Raw genomic sequence first — 14,621 nt, 5'->3', positions numbered from 1 at the left:
CGGTCGGTTACCCGGACACCCAGTATTTGGCCAAAGATTACTACCCATGCATCCCGATGTCTTAAAAAAGAAATAAATTCCAAAAAACTTTATATACCATATCTGTCACCAGGAGGAGCTGGTGATGGAGTGTTTCCATAACGATCTTGAAAGTTAGACCTAGGTAGACCCACTGTGGTGTCAAGTTCTTCATATCCTGAGGGATGGTGATTAAAGTCAATGGGTCCACCATGTGGAGCCTGTGGCATGGCTCTCCGAGGTGGGGGTGACTCAGATGCAGCTGATGGTGGAGAAGGAGGCTGTGGAGGGTAGTCACGATAGTCATACTCTTGATAACTCTGACCATCTCCTGGTGGACAGAGCTCATATACCCTGCCTGAATCCAAAGAAGGTGCTCTACCATACATAGCATAGTCCCCAGGATAGCCAGCATGTGTTGGTGCTTGTCCTGCAGGACTGGGTGGGCGACCTGAGGAAAAAATAATTTTTTTAGCTATTCCATGAAAGACTAAACGTTGAATATATTATGCTTAAAAAAAGTATACAGTTGGTTTGAGCTCTAGTGTACTCTTTTACAGACAGTTGCAAGATCATGAAGCAAAGCACAATTTTCTTTAGTGATACACGTTCTTTTTTGTTTGTGGTAAACAGTGGTAAAAATATTTTGTTATCTAGTTTAAATTATTATTTTCTTTTTCGATTCTTAATAAACTTGAAAGGAATGAAGAATGACAAACCTGAATCATAAGTTCCATAATCTTGACTGCCATCTGCTGGATTACCATAGTGAAAGGGAACATACTCTGTCCCTGAAGGAGGGTACTCTATGGGCCGTCCATCAGGGCCTATATGTCTAACCTCCCGTGTTGCTATAACTTTTGTGACAGTCTTTACCTTCAAAGAAAATATTTTGAAACAATATTTTTCTTTTCTATTCAAACAATTCAATTTTCCAACAAGTTATATGAATAACTTGAACCAAATACAAATAACTACACACATATACACAACAGAAGCTACACAGATTTAAGTAGTCTGACACACTGAAGCATATCTACCAAAACAAATTTCAAACTTAAGGACCTTGTTCGACAATAACATTAGACAATAGTTAGGCCAAGTAAATACTGTTGTGTATGAGATAAATGCTTGTGATTGGTAAATAATTTTTAACTCTTTGAAACTGTTGTTTATTGATTTTCTTATACAATTCACCAGTCTTACAGGTAAAATACCTCCAATAAGTCACAATGACAAGGAACCCACTTCAGGTAAATATATAGTAGAAATGGCTGATAAGGGTATTAAAAACTTTTATTTAAAAACATTAAACAAGTAACAATGTTTTGTGTTTTTAAATAAAAGTTCTTAATACACATATCAGCCATCTCTACTATATATATAATAGTATGCTTAAGCACCATGATGTACACCTATACATCTAAAATTGCATGATGTTAGTGTACACCTGGTGGATATATTTTTGTAACTATTAAATAATTTAACAAAACAAATCAAAAGATTTAACAATACAACATGTTTCCTAATGGTTACTTGCAAAAACTTAAACCAATTTTTACAAATAACTTACAAACACATAATTACACTGTAGTAAAATAATAAAATCTGAAAATAAACAAAGAAGGGAATTATTGTATATATAAAAAAGAAAACAATCATTAATTCGTGTTCATTAAACACTAAAAGTAAGAAAAAAAGGTCAAAAGATTAACCTTTCCTCCCCAACTCTTTCATTAAAAAATAAATGTTAATCCCCTTTTTTACATACTGGTCTTTATCAAAACATTAATTATACTCACTTGTTGAGTTTTTGTCTGGGACATACTTCGGCTTACAAGTGTAGCATTGTCACCAGGAGCAGACATCTGGGAAGAGTTAAGAGAGCCGTCATCACCATGTGGACCATTTGTAGATGATGTCTGGTAGCTGACACTATAAGAGTCTACTTGAGGAGGACCTTCCTGACTGTGAAGTAAAACAATCATCAACTCTGATCAGCTTTATGAAAGAATAATCAGAGTAAGTCAAAGATGATTACTTTAATCTAAAATATGAATTTCAGATGTCATGCATGCAGAAAAAAAATTACATTTATCCTTTCTTTTTTGTCTTGACAAATGTTCAGTTGTCCTCTGCTTTCCTGAGCTAGAAAACTTTGAAGACAAACCAGCAATTAATTTGAATAAGAAAATGTACTTGATAATCCATAAAAGCTATCCATGCAAATAAATTTCTTCTGCATCACATAATAACCTAATTTAAATCATTGGTGTTTTTATATACTGTACCTGCAGTATTCAAATACATTATTTCTAGGATATAAATGTAAGAAAAACACAACTTTATTAAACGATGTGAATACAGCATAATATTTCATTAACTTACATTTAATTATTAAGGGTTTTGTTGCCATGCCAAATATGATAACTATTAATGTTACTTGTAATGCAGAACATGTACAAAGTGCACGAAAAAAAATTTAATGCTCATGGTTATTATACATGCAAAAAAGATTATACACGAATACTCAGATCTCAACACCAAGAAACTTACATGAAATGGCGATAGTCAGCGTTGTTGTTGTGGTAGTAACGCCTACAGGGTAAAAAAGCCCCTTGAAGGAACTAGTATACGTACATACATTAACATATAACTCGCTTCAGTTAAGTGTGAAAACGAAATATTTAATTTATGTTAATATTATGTACTGTTCTAAATATTAAATACAAAAGTTAAGAAAAGCCACAATTGATAGTGAATCACTCCACGTTACTCGCGTCTACCTAAATTTAATTGATGAATACCCGAGCAAAGACATTTACAAATAATATATATACTTTTTTTTTTCTGTATTAGCCCGAGCTTCTGGAAATTTTGGCCTGGTCAGTAGCAGTGAAAAGTCAAAATGTACAATGGAAATTGTACCAGTATTAAAGTACTGAAACTATTATAGGGATAAAACACAAAGCTTCCTACAGTTATCCATATTTAAGGAAAAAATTATTTGTTTGCTTTTATCATCTTTATGCTATAAGAAAGTTAAAAAAAAAAAAGTAAAACAAAGGATATGATTTCCTATATATGTGTGTGATCTCTCATGAACTGTCACACTTCCTCATTTTATTTTAATATGCACATATACAATGTGAAGTAGAGGGTAATGTTGCCATCTCAAACTTCTGATATTCTACTGTCTCAATACAACCAAAACTCACAAAACTGATGTAAATCCTCTTTGGAGTTTTTGTATCTGATGAGTTAAGATGCACACTTACCATATATTTTATATATATGTAATGTACTCAACAAAAAATACTAAGGTTTAGTGATGATCTCTGTAAACCCATAACAAAAAAAAAAGAATTCACATGAAACATGATGATAAAACTATAACAAAATCTAAACTTATAACATTACTTTGAATAAAAGGTATTATTATATATTAATTAATTAAGAACCAACAAAATATAATATTGGAAAATATATAAATAAAGAGCATTTCTTATTGAGTTATGGACAATTGGTTTCCAAAACAGTCTGTTGACCCTTAGTATTCAGTTATAATTTTACTTGTTGCAATTCTAGGTTAGCATATAAAATTATATCTGACAATTTAACTAAAATAATAAGAAAATCAATTACATCATAACCTAGTCTTAAAAGTTTCCATCATTATTATAAGTTATAATCTCAGAATTAACTTTGCTGAAAAGTAAATTATTTTGGTGACATTTAAACACAAGATCAAAGTTTAAAATGTAGTTCAAATTCAGTAAATAAAACTAAAAAATTCTCTAAAATAATACAGAACAGCAATTTTGGTGTTACACTTTTGAAATAAATTATTGTGGGTCCAGAAATGAAACTGATTAATGCAACACAAACCCTCACATTATTTACTGTGATATTATTAAACTTTACAGCATCACCCTTATTAAACAAAACGAGCTGCACATCTATGCCATATTTTTTTTTTTGCATACTCTAAGAGAAAAAATCTTTAAACAATATTTGCATTATTCTGATAATGTAACAGTTTTAATTCAGCTAGAACTACAATTAATAGCCACATTTAAAACTTGTTTATCGTTGGGATATACAGAGTATAATATTTATGGTCACAACATTTCACCAGGTTAACCTGATGAAACATTGTACCATAGATATTATACTTTCTATATCCAGACAATAAACAAGTTTTAAGTTTTATATAACAAAGTACTTCTTTTCATTATTTAATACCCACATTTATAGCAGCTGCAATAAATAAAATATTCCTTTGGTTACTTATCACCCATAGCCCTGTTGTTAAAATCAATGTAAAAGTATTCCAGAAGAATTATGGAAATTTTCAGACTGTAGAAAAAAAAATTCTTTAAAGAAAAGTAAATAATCCTTTCAAGAAAACCAACTAAACATTTGTATAGCATACTGTATAAGAATTGTAGAGAAAATGAAAAGGAAGGTGTTTTTTAATGAAAAAATAATAGTTTAAAGTAAAAATGGTTACATTTAGTGTGATAAATTTGGTTTTGGATTTCCAGGAGAGAATTATTTTGTATTAATTCTAAATTCACCTGCGAAAGTTATTATGATGAAATACATATGGGTGTAATTATAAAAATGTATAATTAAGAATCAGCTTATATAAATATCATGGGAATCCACATTTTAGTTCATTACCAGTAAATTTTTCTATAACTGTATGATAAATAAATGAAATGAAAAATTACAAGAACTTTTTCCAAGTTTTTCCTCTTTGTTTTGTGTTGATAAGTAATGAGAAGTATTTTATTAATTTGTTTAACGTTTCCTTAATGAAATGCAATGTCGTTTACACAATAAAGGGTGTTTCAAAAAGTTATGTAAAGCAGATACTTTCAAAATTGACCTCTTCTGTTTAACACATGAACATTGTAGGTAAAGTTTGAACTACTTGTGTATTCTATTTCCCTCTCTATTTGTAGACTTTTTAGGAAACTGTAGCACACATTTCATTTTTTTGAATCAATATTTCATTATAAACAGTAATCAAAGAGGTTATGAAACTGATAAATAAAAAAACTATGAAGGTCTATGCAGATCTTGTTTTATTATAGGGGGGGGGGGGAGTATTACACACACAAACCTATGATTTGTAATTAAAACAATAAAAGAAAACCCAGAATGTAAAAATGAAAATGAGTTTAAATGTAATTAATCAAACTTTCAATCATTCAGTCTCTAATATGGGAATGTGTTGTTGGTGAATATCCCATTTTTATTTTAAGGAACAAATGCTAAAATATTTTGTTTGTTTTGAATTTCGTGCAAAGCTACGAGGGCTATCTGCACTAGCCATCCCTAATTTAGGAGTGTAAGACTAGAGGGAAGGCAACTAATCATTACTACCAACCGCCAACTCTTGGGCTACTCTTTTATCAATGAATTGACCGTCACATTATAATCCCCCCACACACACGGCTGAAAGGGTGAGCATGTTTGGTGGGGCAGGATTCGAACCAGCGACATGCAGATTGTGAGTCGAGCTCCCTAACCACCTGGCCATGCTGCGCCCTGCTAAAATATATTCTCAAAACTGAAGTCAGAATGTAGTTATGAACTTTCACAACAGCTAGTAATAAATTAAGGTCACAATTTGGACAATGGAAAAAAAACTGCCTAAATTTACAGCAAATACAGTAATCATATAATTTACTTCTAACAAACAGTTTGTACAGATTGGAGATAAATAAAAAAACTAAATTTTAATTAAGAACCAATTAAGTTATATATATCAATTAAATTCCAGAAATTACAGTCCAAAATCTTACATTCTGCACCATGAATGCCTCATTAACCAAAGGTACTTCTTCCAGCTAATAACATAACAATGTTTTGGAACAACATGGGACCTATTGGGTCCATCTCAGCTGTCCCATACTCTGAACTAAACTCAAAATATTAATAAATACATTTTTAAAAAATAAATAAGAAATATATAAAAAATCTTAAAGCCAACCCTTATCATTCATATACTTATCAAGCTTTCTCTTAAACTCACTTAAATTTACTGCCTCCACAACATCTGAATGCAACCTGTTCCAAAGGCCAACCACCCTGTTAGAAAAATAAAACCGTCTTAGCTGAAGATGACTCCTACCCTGCCAAAACGTATATTTGTGTCCCCTAGTCCTACTATTCTCACTGTTAAGTATGAAAAGAAAAAGATGATGCATAAACACTATTAATTTCCTTTATAATCTTAAACACTTCAATAAGATCCCCTCTAACTCTTCTTTTTTCAAGAGAAAAGAATTTGAGAGATTTCAACCTCTCCTCATATGACAACCCCTCCATCCCAGGCACCATTCTAGTAACCCTATTCTAAATCCTTTCCAACTATTCAATGTCCTTCGTATGGTAAGGAGCCCATGACTGAACACAATACTCCAAATGTGGCCTAACCAGTGACCTATACAATGAAATTACAACATCTTTATACCTGTGTTCACTATTTCTATAGATATAACCTAAAATCCTATTTGCCCAACCACTAGCAATATCACATTGCTTGGATGGCTTAAGAGACTGATCAACTATTACACAAAGATACCTCTCTTTCATGACATTGTTAAGGTTATTCCCATCCAAATTATACTTATAATTCAAATTATAATAACCTACACATGTGACATTAATCCAGTTTGACTAAGCTCCATTTCTAACAACCCTCTGCTTTCTTCCATCCAGCCACTCTTCCATCCAATTTGCTAACTTATCCCCCACACCTATAAAGCTAATTTTTTATAAGCCTTTTATGTGGCACCTTGTCAAGTGCTTTCTAAAAATCCAGATACATCAAATCTACACCCTTATACTTTCATCTACATAAGCAGTAACCTTTTCGAAGAACGTTAAAATATTTGTAAGGCAAGATTTTCACTTAGTGAAACCATGTTGATTATCCAATAAAATTCTAAACTTTGTTAAATGACTTTGCAAAGCATTTTTTAACAGACTTTCCAAAACATTTCCCACAACTTATGTAAGACTAATGGGTCTATAATTAGTGGGACAATTTTTATCACCTTCCTTGAAAAGAGGAGTTACATTAGCTAACTTCCAATACTCTGGTACCTGCCCATTATTGAAAGACTGACAAAAAATAGTAGTAAGTGGCTCACATATCCAATCTTTAACCTCCTTCAAAACCCTGGGAGAAATATTATCTGGCCTAGAAGCCTTATTATCCTCTAAACTTCTCAATTTCTTCTTAACAAGCTCAGAATTAATGCAGTCAGTTTATTCGATCTTGTTTCCATCTACCAACTGTTAAAGATGTGGAATACTACTTGAATCTTCATTAGTAAAAACTGAAGAAAAAGCAAAATTTGATAACTTAGCCATCTCAATCATCAGATACCAGCCTTCCTTTATCATCCATCAAGGGTGCTACCCAATCCTAACATTTTGTTTACTCTTAATGTATTTAAAGAAATCCTTACTGTTAATTTTTCGTTTTTAGCAAACCTTTTCTCAAATATCCTGTTTGATGTCCTAATTTCCAGTTTCACCAACTTTCTTGATCTTCTATAATCTTCTAAATCTCCCATCATACCAGTCAATTTAAATTTCTTAAATTTATAAAGCTTTTCTTTAATTTAATCTCATATTCTTTGTGAGCCAACCTGGTTTTTTACTTGCAGCTACCATTTTCTTTCTTTAAGGAATATGTTTACCTTGAATATTTAAAAATGTTCCACATCAGGTCAGTATCTCCAAATAACTCAGATGCCCAATTCACAACAGATAATGGCCAGCTTAGCATGCCTACTTTATACTGAAAGCTTCATTTATCAGTGAACAACAACTTTTACTTAAACAAGACTTCCTGACTACACATAAAAAAAAAAGAAATTGCACAAATCTGCATAATTTTCAGTGAAATGTCTAGGAGTTTAAGATTGAAAATTTCCAATTCAACAAAGATCATCTGATATAAGTATAATGAAGTTTAGTAACTATACAATTGATTGTAATGTTCTTGCTAATATACAACAAAATTTCTAGTTGGAGATAAATTTTTTAAAAGCCTTCAAAGCAACAGCAATTAACAGATTTTTTGAAAATTACATCACAAAGATAATCAAGCATTTCTATACAATTTTTTAGAGTAGTTATGGTGAATGTTATACCAGCTTCAGCAGCAAAGACAAAATAAGGTGTACTAGAAGCATTAATTAAGAGGTTGGGAAGCACAATATCAGTGAAAGGAAGTATACCAGTTTCTTACTAACCTTTGAATTTGTTCCACTCTTTCTGTACACACCCGCTGCTCTTCCACAGTGGATTCAATTTTTCTGTTTACCACACTGGGAGGGAAGAAAGGTTGCAGTGCAAGGGTTAATGAGGGGTAGTAAGTGTAGTTAGGAGAGGCAGAAGCTGCTGTGCCAGGAAGATAGCTAAAGCTAGGACTGATAGACTTGGGTTAAACGATAACTATTACAGTAGCCATGCATTAGTGATTATGACTTGTGTAACCTTTGTTTACAAAAGTACTAAGAAGTAAAAACTGATCTTTGATAGAATAAGAACACAGGGCCGGATTAACCAATTGGCAACAAAAGGAAGTTGACAATGAGCCCATATTACGAAGAGGCCCACAGTGATTATGTTTTTCCATGCATACATCTTTTTGGATCATTCTTAAGCAGGAAACAGTAGTATATTAAAAGTATTATACTTGGTAGAAACTTTCTTAGATAGATAAAATTGCAATACAAAAAGAAAAATTGTGGGGGGGGGGGGAAGGTTGCCCTATGGGCCCACTGTGGTCTTAATCCGACCCTGTGAGAACATTTATGTTTGATATATTCTTGGGCCATGTATCTTAAACTGTTCAAATCAGGTCAATATAAGAATGTCCTCTCAAAATGTTCACCTGTGTTTAACAAGCTTAGATGCCAGGTCCATACTACAAAGCACATCTTTAAGTTGTACTTGTACTATTTTATATAATTTTTATTTTAATACTTACCATGAATCAAAAAATTTTAAGCTATGACAATAATAAAAATAGGTTGTTTTAGATGAGAAATCTTTCAGAAACATTGCTGAAAATTCATGTGGTATAAACACTACAATAAAATGTAAAAAAACCTAATGTATCTGTGACTTCAAAAACTTTGAAATTCCTCAGTAGAAAGAAATATGAACAAAAAAAGTTTTCATTTAATTTGTTGTTATAAGAAATAGATACATTTAAATAAACAAGTTATTCTTGACATATCTATGATTATTCACACATACACATTAAGATTGAATACCACAACAGCAAAGAATTTAAGATAAAATTCTAAAATGTTTCTAATAGTTTTAAAAAAATTACATTTCAAACAACACAGGAGAAAACAAGCAGAGATATAGCAATGTAAAGCTTGTGTTGAAAACAATCCACTTTCTTATGCACAATAAATTTTATAAACTAAACCTAGCAAAAAAAAAAATGCTTGAATCATTGAATTTTTTTTTATTCAATAAATGGTACAATTTAAAAAATGTACCTATATTTTTCACATTACTCAAAATAAAACTGAAATTTGCAAATAAAAATGCTTCTTAACAATTATTTAAATCTAGAATTTTTCAAAAGCTATTTTGGGTTATGGAACTATCCTAAAGTGTAAATTTTATAGATCAAAACCAGAGGCAAATCGTTTTGTCTGGGAGTAAGTGAATGTACAATGTGTGAAATACTGAAGCTTTAATGGTAAGACTGATATATTAATGTCCCTTTTTTAAGTTTCATTTAAAATACCATTAAATAACTAGATGAAAAATAACACAATGAAATATGTTCGATTCACAGGGCTAGAACGCAATACATAAATTCTATAAGAGGAATGTGATTTCTATTATTCTGTTATAAAAAGTACAATGCATCCTCAACAGTAGATACAAGAATATTGATATTACGCTGACCGTTTTTGTTGTTTAGTGGTTACAACTGGTATGAGGGTAGGGAGGAATGTCATCATAGAACGGAAAAGTGGGGGGGAAAAATAACTCCATTTTCTCAAAAAGAAAAAAAAAACTGTAGAAATATTGTACTTTGAAAAATTTATGTAATAATATTTTTCAAGTTTTGCACTGTTACTGGCTCTATTTAGTCAAATTATTACCAGAGTAACAACTGGTTATTAGCATGTGCAGCTCCCTCTAAAATATGCGCCATTATCATTAATCCGTTATTTCCTAACATATTTATTTCTTTATGTATAGTATTTATATTCAAATATCTTGAAGAAATCGCTAAACCAGAATACACGCACACTCTCAAACTTTGAATATAGTAAGCTAACGACATAATGTTTTCCTATAAAAATAAAATAAATTTCGATTAAGATGAAATATACCCGCCACTTATTATTCCGAATGATCAAGTTCTTACGCACCAAATTTTACAGCAAATACCCATGGCTCAGAAGAATTAATGATTCAAAATGCATACAAAGAACTCGTAAGAATGAACAATCAACACTAACATACGCATGGGAGTATTATAATGTCTCACATGGCAGTGTAAGAAAATCACCATGTTATAAATATGAGATGCTCTTGGAACCGAAGTAGAGCTAGCTTGTGTGATTTCAGCGAAGAGAGACGATTTTCAACAGAACCATGAAAATTCGGAATGCACAATGAATCATTATCGTACGAGAAAGCACGTCAATTCGTGGTGGGGAGAGGGAATAAATTATGAGCATGGTTTTCCGTGAAACAATCGACAATCTAACAAATAAAACCCTTTGTAATGTCTGTTGTCTATACGTCAGGGATAAAATAAAAATGAGTCACAAGTATAATTCAAAATGTTACCAGTAAACGTGAATGGGAAGCGACTCATTTTCAAGGAAAACTAACAAAACGGTGAAACTAATGGGGAGGGGGAGGGATGTAGCGTTAGTCTACGTTTTCTTAACAACCTCGCATTAAACTTATAAAATGAGTAGATGCTATTAGTGAAAAACCTAAACCACTGAAACAAAATACGGTGAAGATTATCTATGCGCCTACTTTGCTGCAATCTCCATATTTTATTCTAAAAGTGATAAATTTGCCCTGAAGCAGAATAGTCTTAAAAAAACGTAGTTGCTGAGCCCACTTTGTTTCTTAAACATGTTATACATGTTTAGGTAGATAGGTCAGAACCTTCTATAACAAGTTTGACAGGAAATGAAACAAACTAAGGGAAGAACGAAAATATTATCACTGTTCAAGTCCAGCTACCTGTTTAACGAAGTATTTCGTTCCCAGCTAGTTTATAACGCTAATCGATTAGTATTTTATTTCCTACATATACACATACATTCTTCATTCTGACATAGCTCAACCAGTGTTTTGTAGTGAAAGTAAAATATAGTTAGTCATAATTTTTAAAGCACTAACCTCTGGTGAATTTTTTTTAACTTTTACTAACTGTCTTTAAAGCTTATTCTCCGTGTTTTAAAGTTCTAAGAGTGAGTTTCCTAAATATTAACAGTATCTTCTTTAAAAGAAACATTATTATACCACATTTACGATTATAGGATAAAGTGGACGTTTTGAAATTAGAAATCAACTTTTCCAAATACCAGAAAATAGTGCCTATGTCTGTGAACTGATAACTAGCGTCTATTCTGTCCCTCCATAGCGCCAGCCTGGAAAACACAGACATATCTATCGAGTTTCCAGACGATAATTGTATGTATGTTCCTTTTTCTACACTGTTATCTCTAGGACTGAAGCAATTGGGCATTGAAGCATTAGGGATTACAGCTCTATTGTGAGGGTGGAATGGAAGAGAGGAAGGCACTGAAGAAGTCCATTAAGCATTTTGCAAGCCCTCTCCCCTCTTGTCTGTCATTTTTGTACAGTTAGCAAGATAAACTAGCCAGCTATACAGTGCAACTGATGTTGACCCTAACGATTCAGACGTAACCTTTATCCAAATTCTGTAGTCGAGACTAAACAACCATGACTTAGAGATGACTCACAATTTATCAGTAAAACCCAAACCCAGCCAGTTTTCTAACATGGAAATGAATATATATTTGTATATTGCACACATCTATTTCAAATGTGTGTTTGAAGCTATGGTTAGAAATTTAGAATGAGCAAGGTGCTAACAGCTGTCGAAGAAAAAATGCTAACTGGAATCTCCTATAGACAATGCAACTATATTGCTACCCTAAAAAAAAATCTATGTGACAGCCTCTGTATATAATTACAACTTGATATGTTACAACCTGCTTGTGTAAATTAGCATGTTTGAAGTACCAAATTCGACTAGCAACAATTGTTGCATAGATAGAAACAAAATTATACTGACATCACCAGACAATAATTCATCACCCGATCTAACAAATCAATCCCTTTTGAAATTGGCCTAGATTGAAGACAAAAATTGACGAGAAATATGTACGTAAACATTCACAAAATAGTTGCAATAGCACAACATCAAACTAAAAGAAAAAAATATGTTTAAAATGTTATATTTAAGCGACGTTTCGAGTAACTGCCGTTTGTCAGGCTTGACAGGTTTTTACCAATTTTTTAAGAATATGCATGCAGATACACAGTGTGACAGACAGCGATATTTGATTCCAAGGCGTATTGTTCATATAGCACTTTTGTTGAACTTTACATTTTGAATCAACATTCGTAACATACTTGAATGTTTTTGTCCAAGTTTACATTACATTTACACCTCTGTTAAATGTCAAGGCCAAACCAGCACAAGACTTGTCTTGCACATTCTGTTAAATTCGTTTGTTTTCCGAAAATAAAAATATTTAAGTTGTTTGTAACAGTCAGAAAAATAAGTTTCGTAAAGACCCAATTATCCAACTGGGAATAGGCATAAATTATGGACGCAACAGTTGAATATTGGAAACTGTAATCATCCAAAATTCATTGAGCTCTTTAGGCCCCTTACCTGCCAACGTTTTACGCAAGGTAGTTGTTTCAGCTTTAAATATTTACATATCAATTATGTTACCTTTGGAGTTGATCTGGCTTTTTGTTCACAAAACCGGTAATGCCCGTTGCAACTGTCTGTCTGTTCACGAAAAATAAATTCATGGACTATCTGCACTAAACGTCCCTAACTTTAAATTGACAGATTACAAAGAAAGGCAACTTGTCAACAACACCACTGACAACCCTTGGGCTACTACTGTTTGATCGAATAGTGAGATTTGACTGTCAGTCTTATAATGCACCCACAGTGGCAAAGTGCAGAGCGTCTCTCCTGTAAACATTGGACCTACAGATTCATATTTCGAAAAGTTAACCACTAGATAACCGAATAATTTTTTTTTGAAAACAGATAATATATAATTTGTGTTGTAAAAACTGGAGAGTAGAGTTTATTTACAGAGAGATAGACATGAATTTGTTGAGAAAACACGGTTGTATTTCAAAACTAATGTTTCGTCTTTTACAGTGCTAGAAATGGATTTTAAACCTTATGCGTACGACTAGCCAGGTCAGAAATCCATGGGACAGTCGTCCTTAATTTTTAACAATGAACAGATGGAGAGCAGCCAGCCAGCAATACCCGCCGCCACAAGGGTTTCGTACAACTCTTTGAACTTAATAATGGAATTGACTGTCACAGCTTCAACGCGTCCACAGCTGAAAGGACAGTGTGTGTGTGTGTGTGTGTGTGTGTGTGTGTGTGCGTGCGTGCGTGCGTGCGTGTTCAGCGGCATCACATCTCGAACGTTCGACCCACAGCCCAAACAGTGTTAGATGTTTAGTTCAGTCGAAGTACACAAACCTGTTAAAATGTTCTTAATACAATTAACATTTCCCTCTTTGTAAGAGACTTTCCAAACACATCTAATATGAAGAATAGTAGAAGGGAAGAGTGCCTGCCTACCTTCCGAGAATGCTCGGGTTACAATTAGTTTTATGATGTGGATATATTTCCTGATCCTGTGTGATACCATTGTACTACAGAGACTATTAAATTACACTCAATGACAAACAACTGGGGCTTTCATACACCGAATTGCATCAATAAACAGCAAGAAAACCGATACAATGGAGCGTTTGTCGAAACAAAAACACTTGCGTTTCTAATGTAATTTGAACCTCGATAACATTAAAAAAAATAATTTCACACATCCTATTCCCTAATAAAATATAATAAACTTTTACACAAGTTAAACTGTAACTTCTGTTTTGAAATACGTCACTAACTACATTAAAATCAAGAATGATTTTCTGTGTTGGTATAATTTTCCTTTTGATTATATGCCGTTTTTTAATTGTACGCATTCATTAAGCTAATTGGCCTAAACTGTGGTTCAACAACGAAATCTCGTCACATCTGCACAGATAATTCTGTTATTTGCTTGACCACTCTAATAAAAAAAAAATTCAGTAATATATATATATATATATATATATAACAGACAAAGCCTCTCTCGTAGATTGGTTTTTACAACACGATTCTAATTACTTTTAATAACCTAGCACTACTTTAATTAACGGCCTAGAAGCAAGCTGACACTTTAAACTAAGCATCTTGCATATGTTCGAATCTAATAAGTAATCTCATGTTAAACAAC

The 14,621-nt window shown here is 32.5% G+C and overlaps 1 protein-coding gene across 5 annotated transcripts in view; it reads right to left on the bottom strand.

Annotated features, from left to right (window-relative positions):
* Positions 1-14,621, bottom strand: part of LOC106461498 (catenin delta-2-like) — a 129,027-nt gene that overhangs the window by 32,772 nt on the left and 81,634 nt on the right. For 4 of the 5 annotated variants that reach the window (XM_013921319.2, XM_022388473.1, XM_022388474.1 and 1 more), the window contains 4 exons: positions 2,575-2,616; positions 1,821-1,986; positions 738-894; positions 98-469 (listed from right to left, as the gene is read on the bottom strand). In XM_013921319.2, coding sequence (XP_013776773.1) covers positions 98-469; positions 738-894; positions 1,821-1,986; positions 2,575-2,616 — 737 coding nt within the window. The remainder of the gene's footprint in view (positions 1-97; positions 470-737; positions 895-1,820; positions 1,987-2,574; positions 2,617-14,621) is intronic. The other variant, XM_022388472.1, reaches the window with a different exon arrangement.

This window comes from Limulus polyphemus, unplaced genomic scaffold, assembly GCF_000517525.1.
Source record: "Limulus polyphemus unplaced genomic scaffold, Limulus_polyphemus-2.1.2 Scaffold972, whole genome shotgun sequence".
Lineage (NCBI taxonomy): Eukaryota > Metazoa > Arthropoda > Merostomata > Xiphosura > Limulidae > Limulus > Limulus polyphemus.
This window is presented reverse-complemented; position numbering and strand designations above follow the sequence as displayed.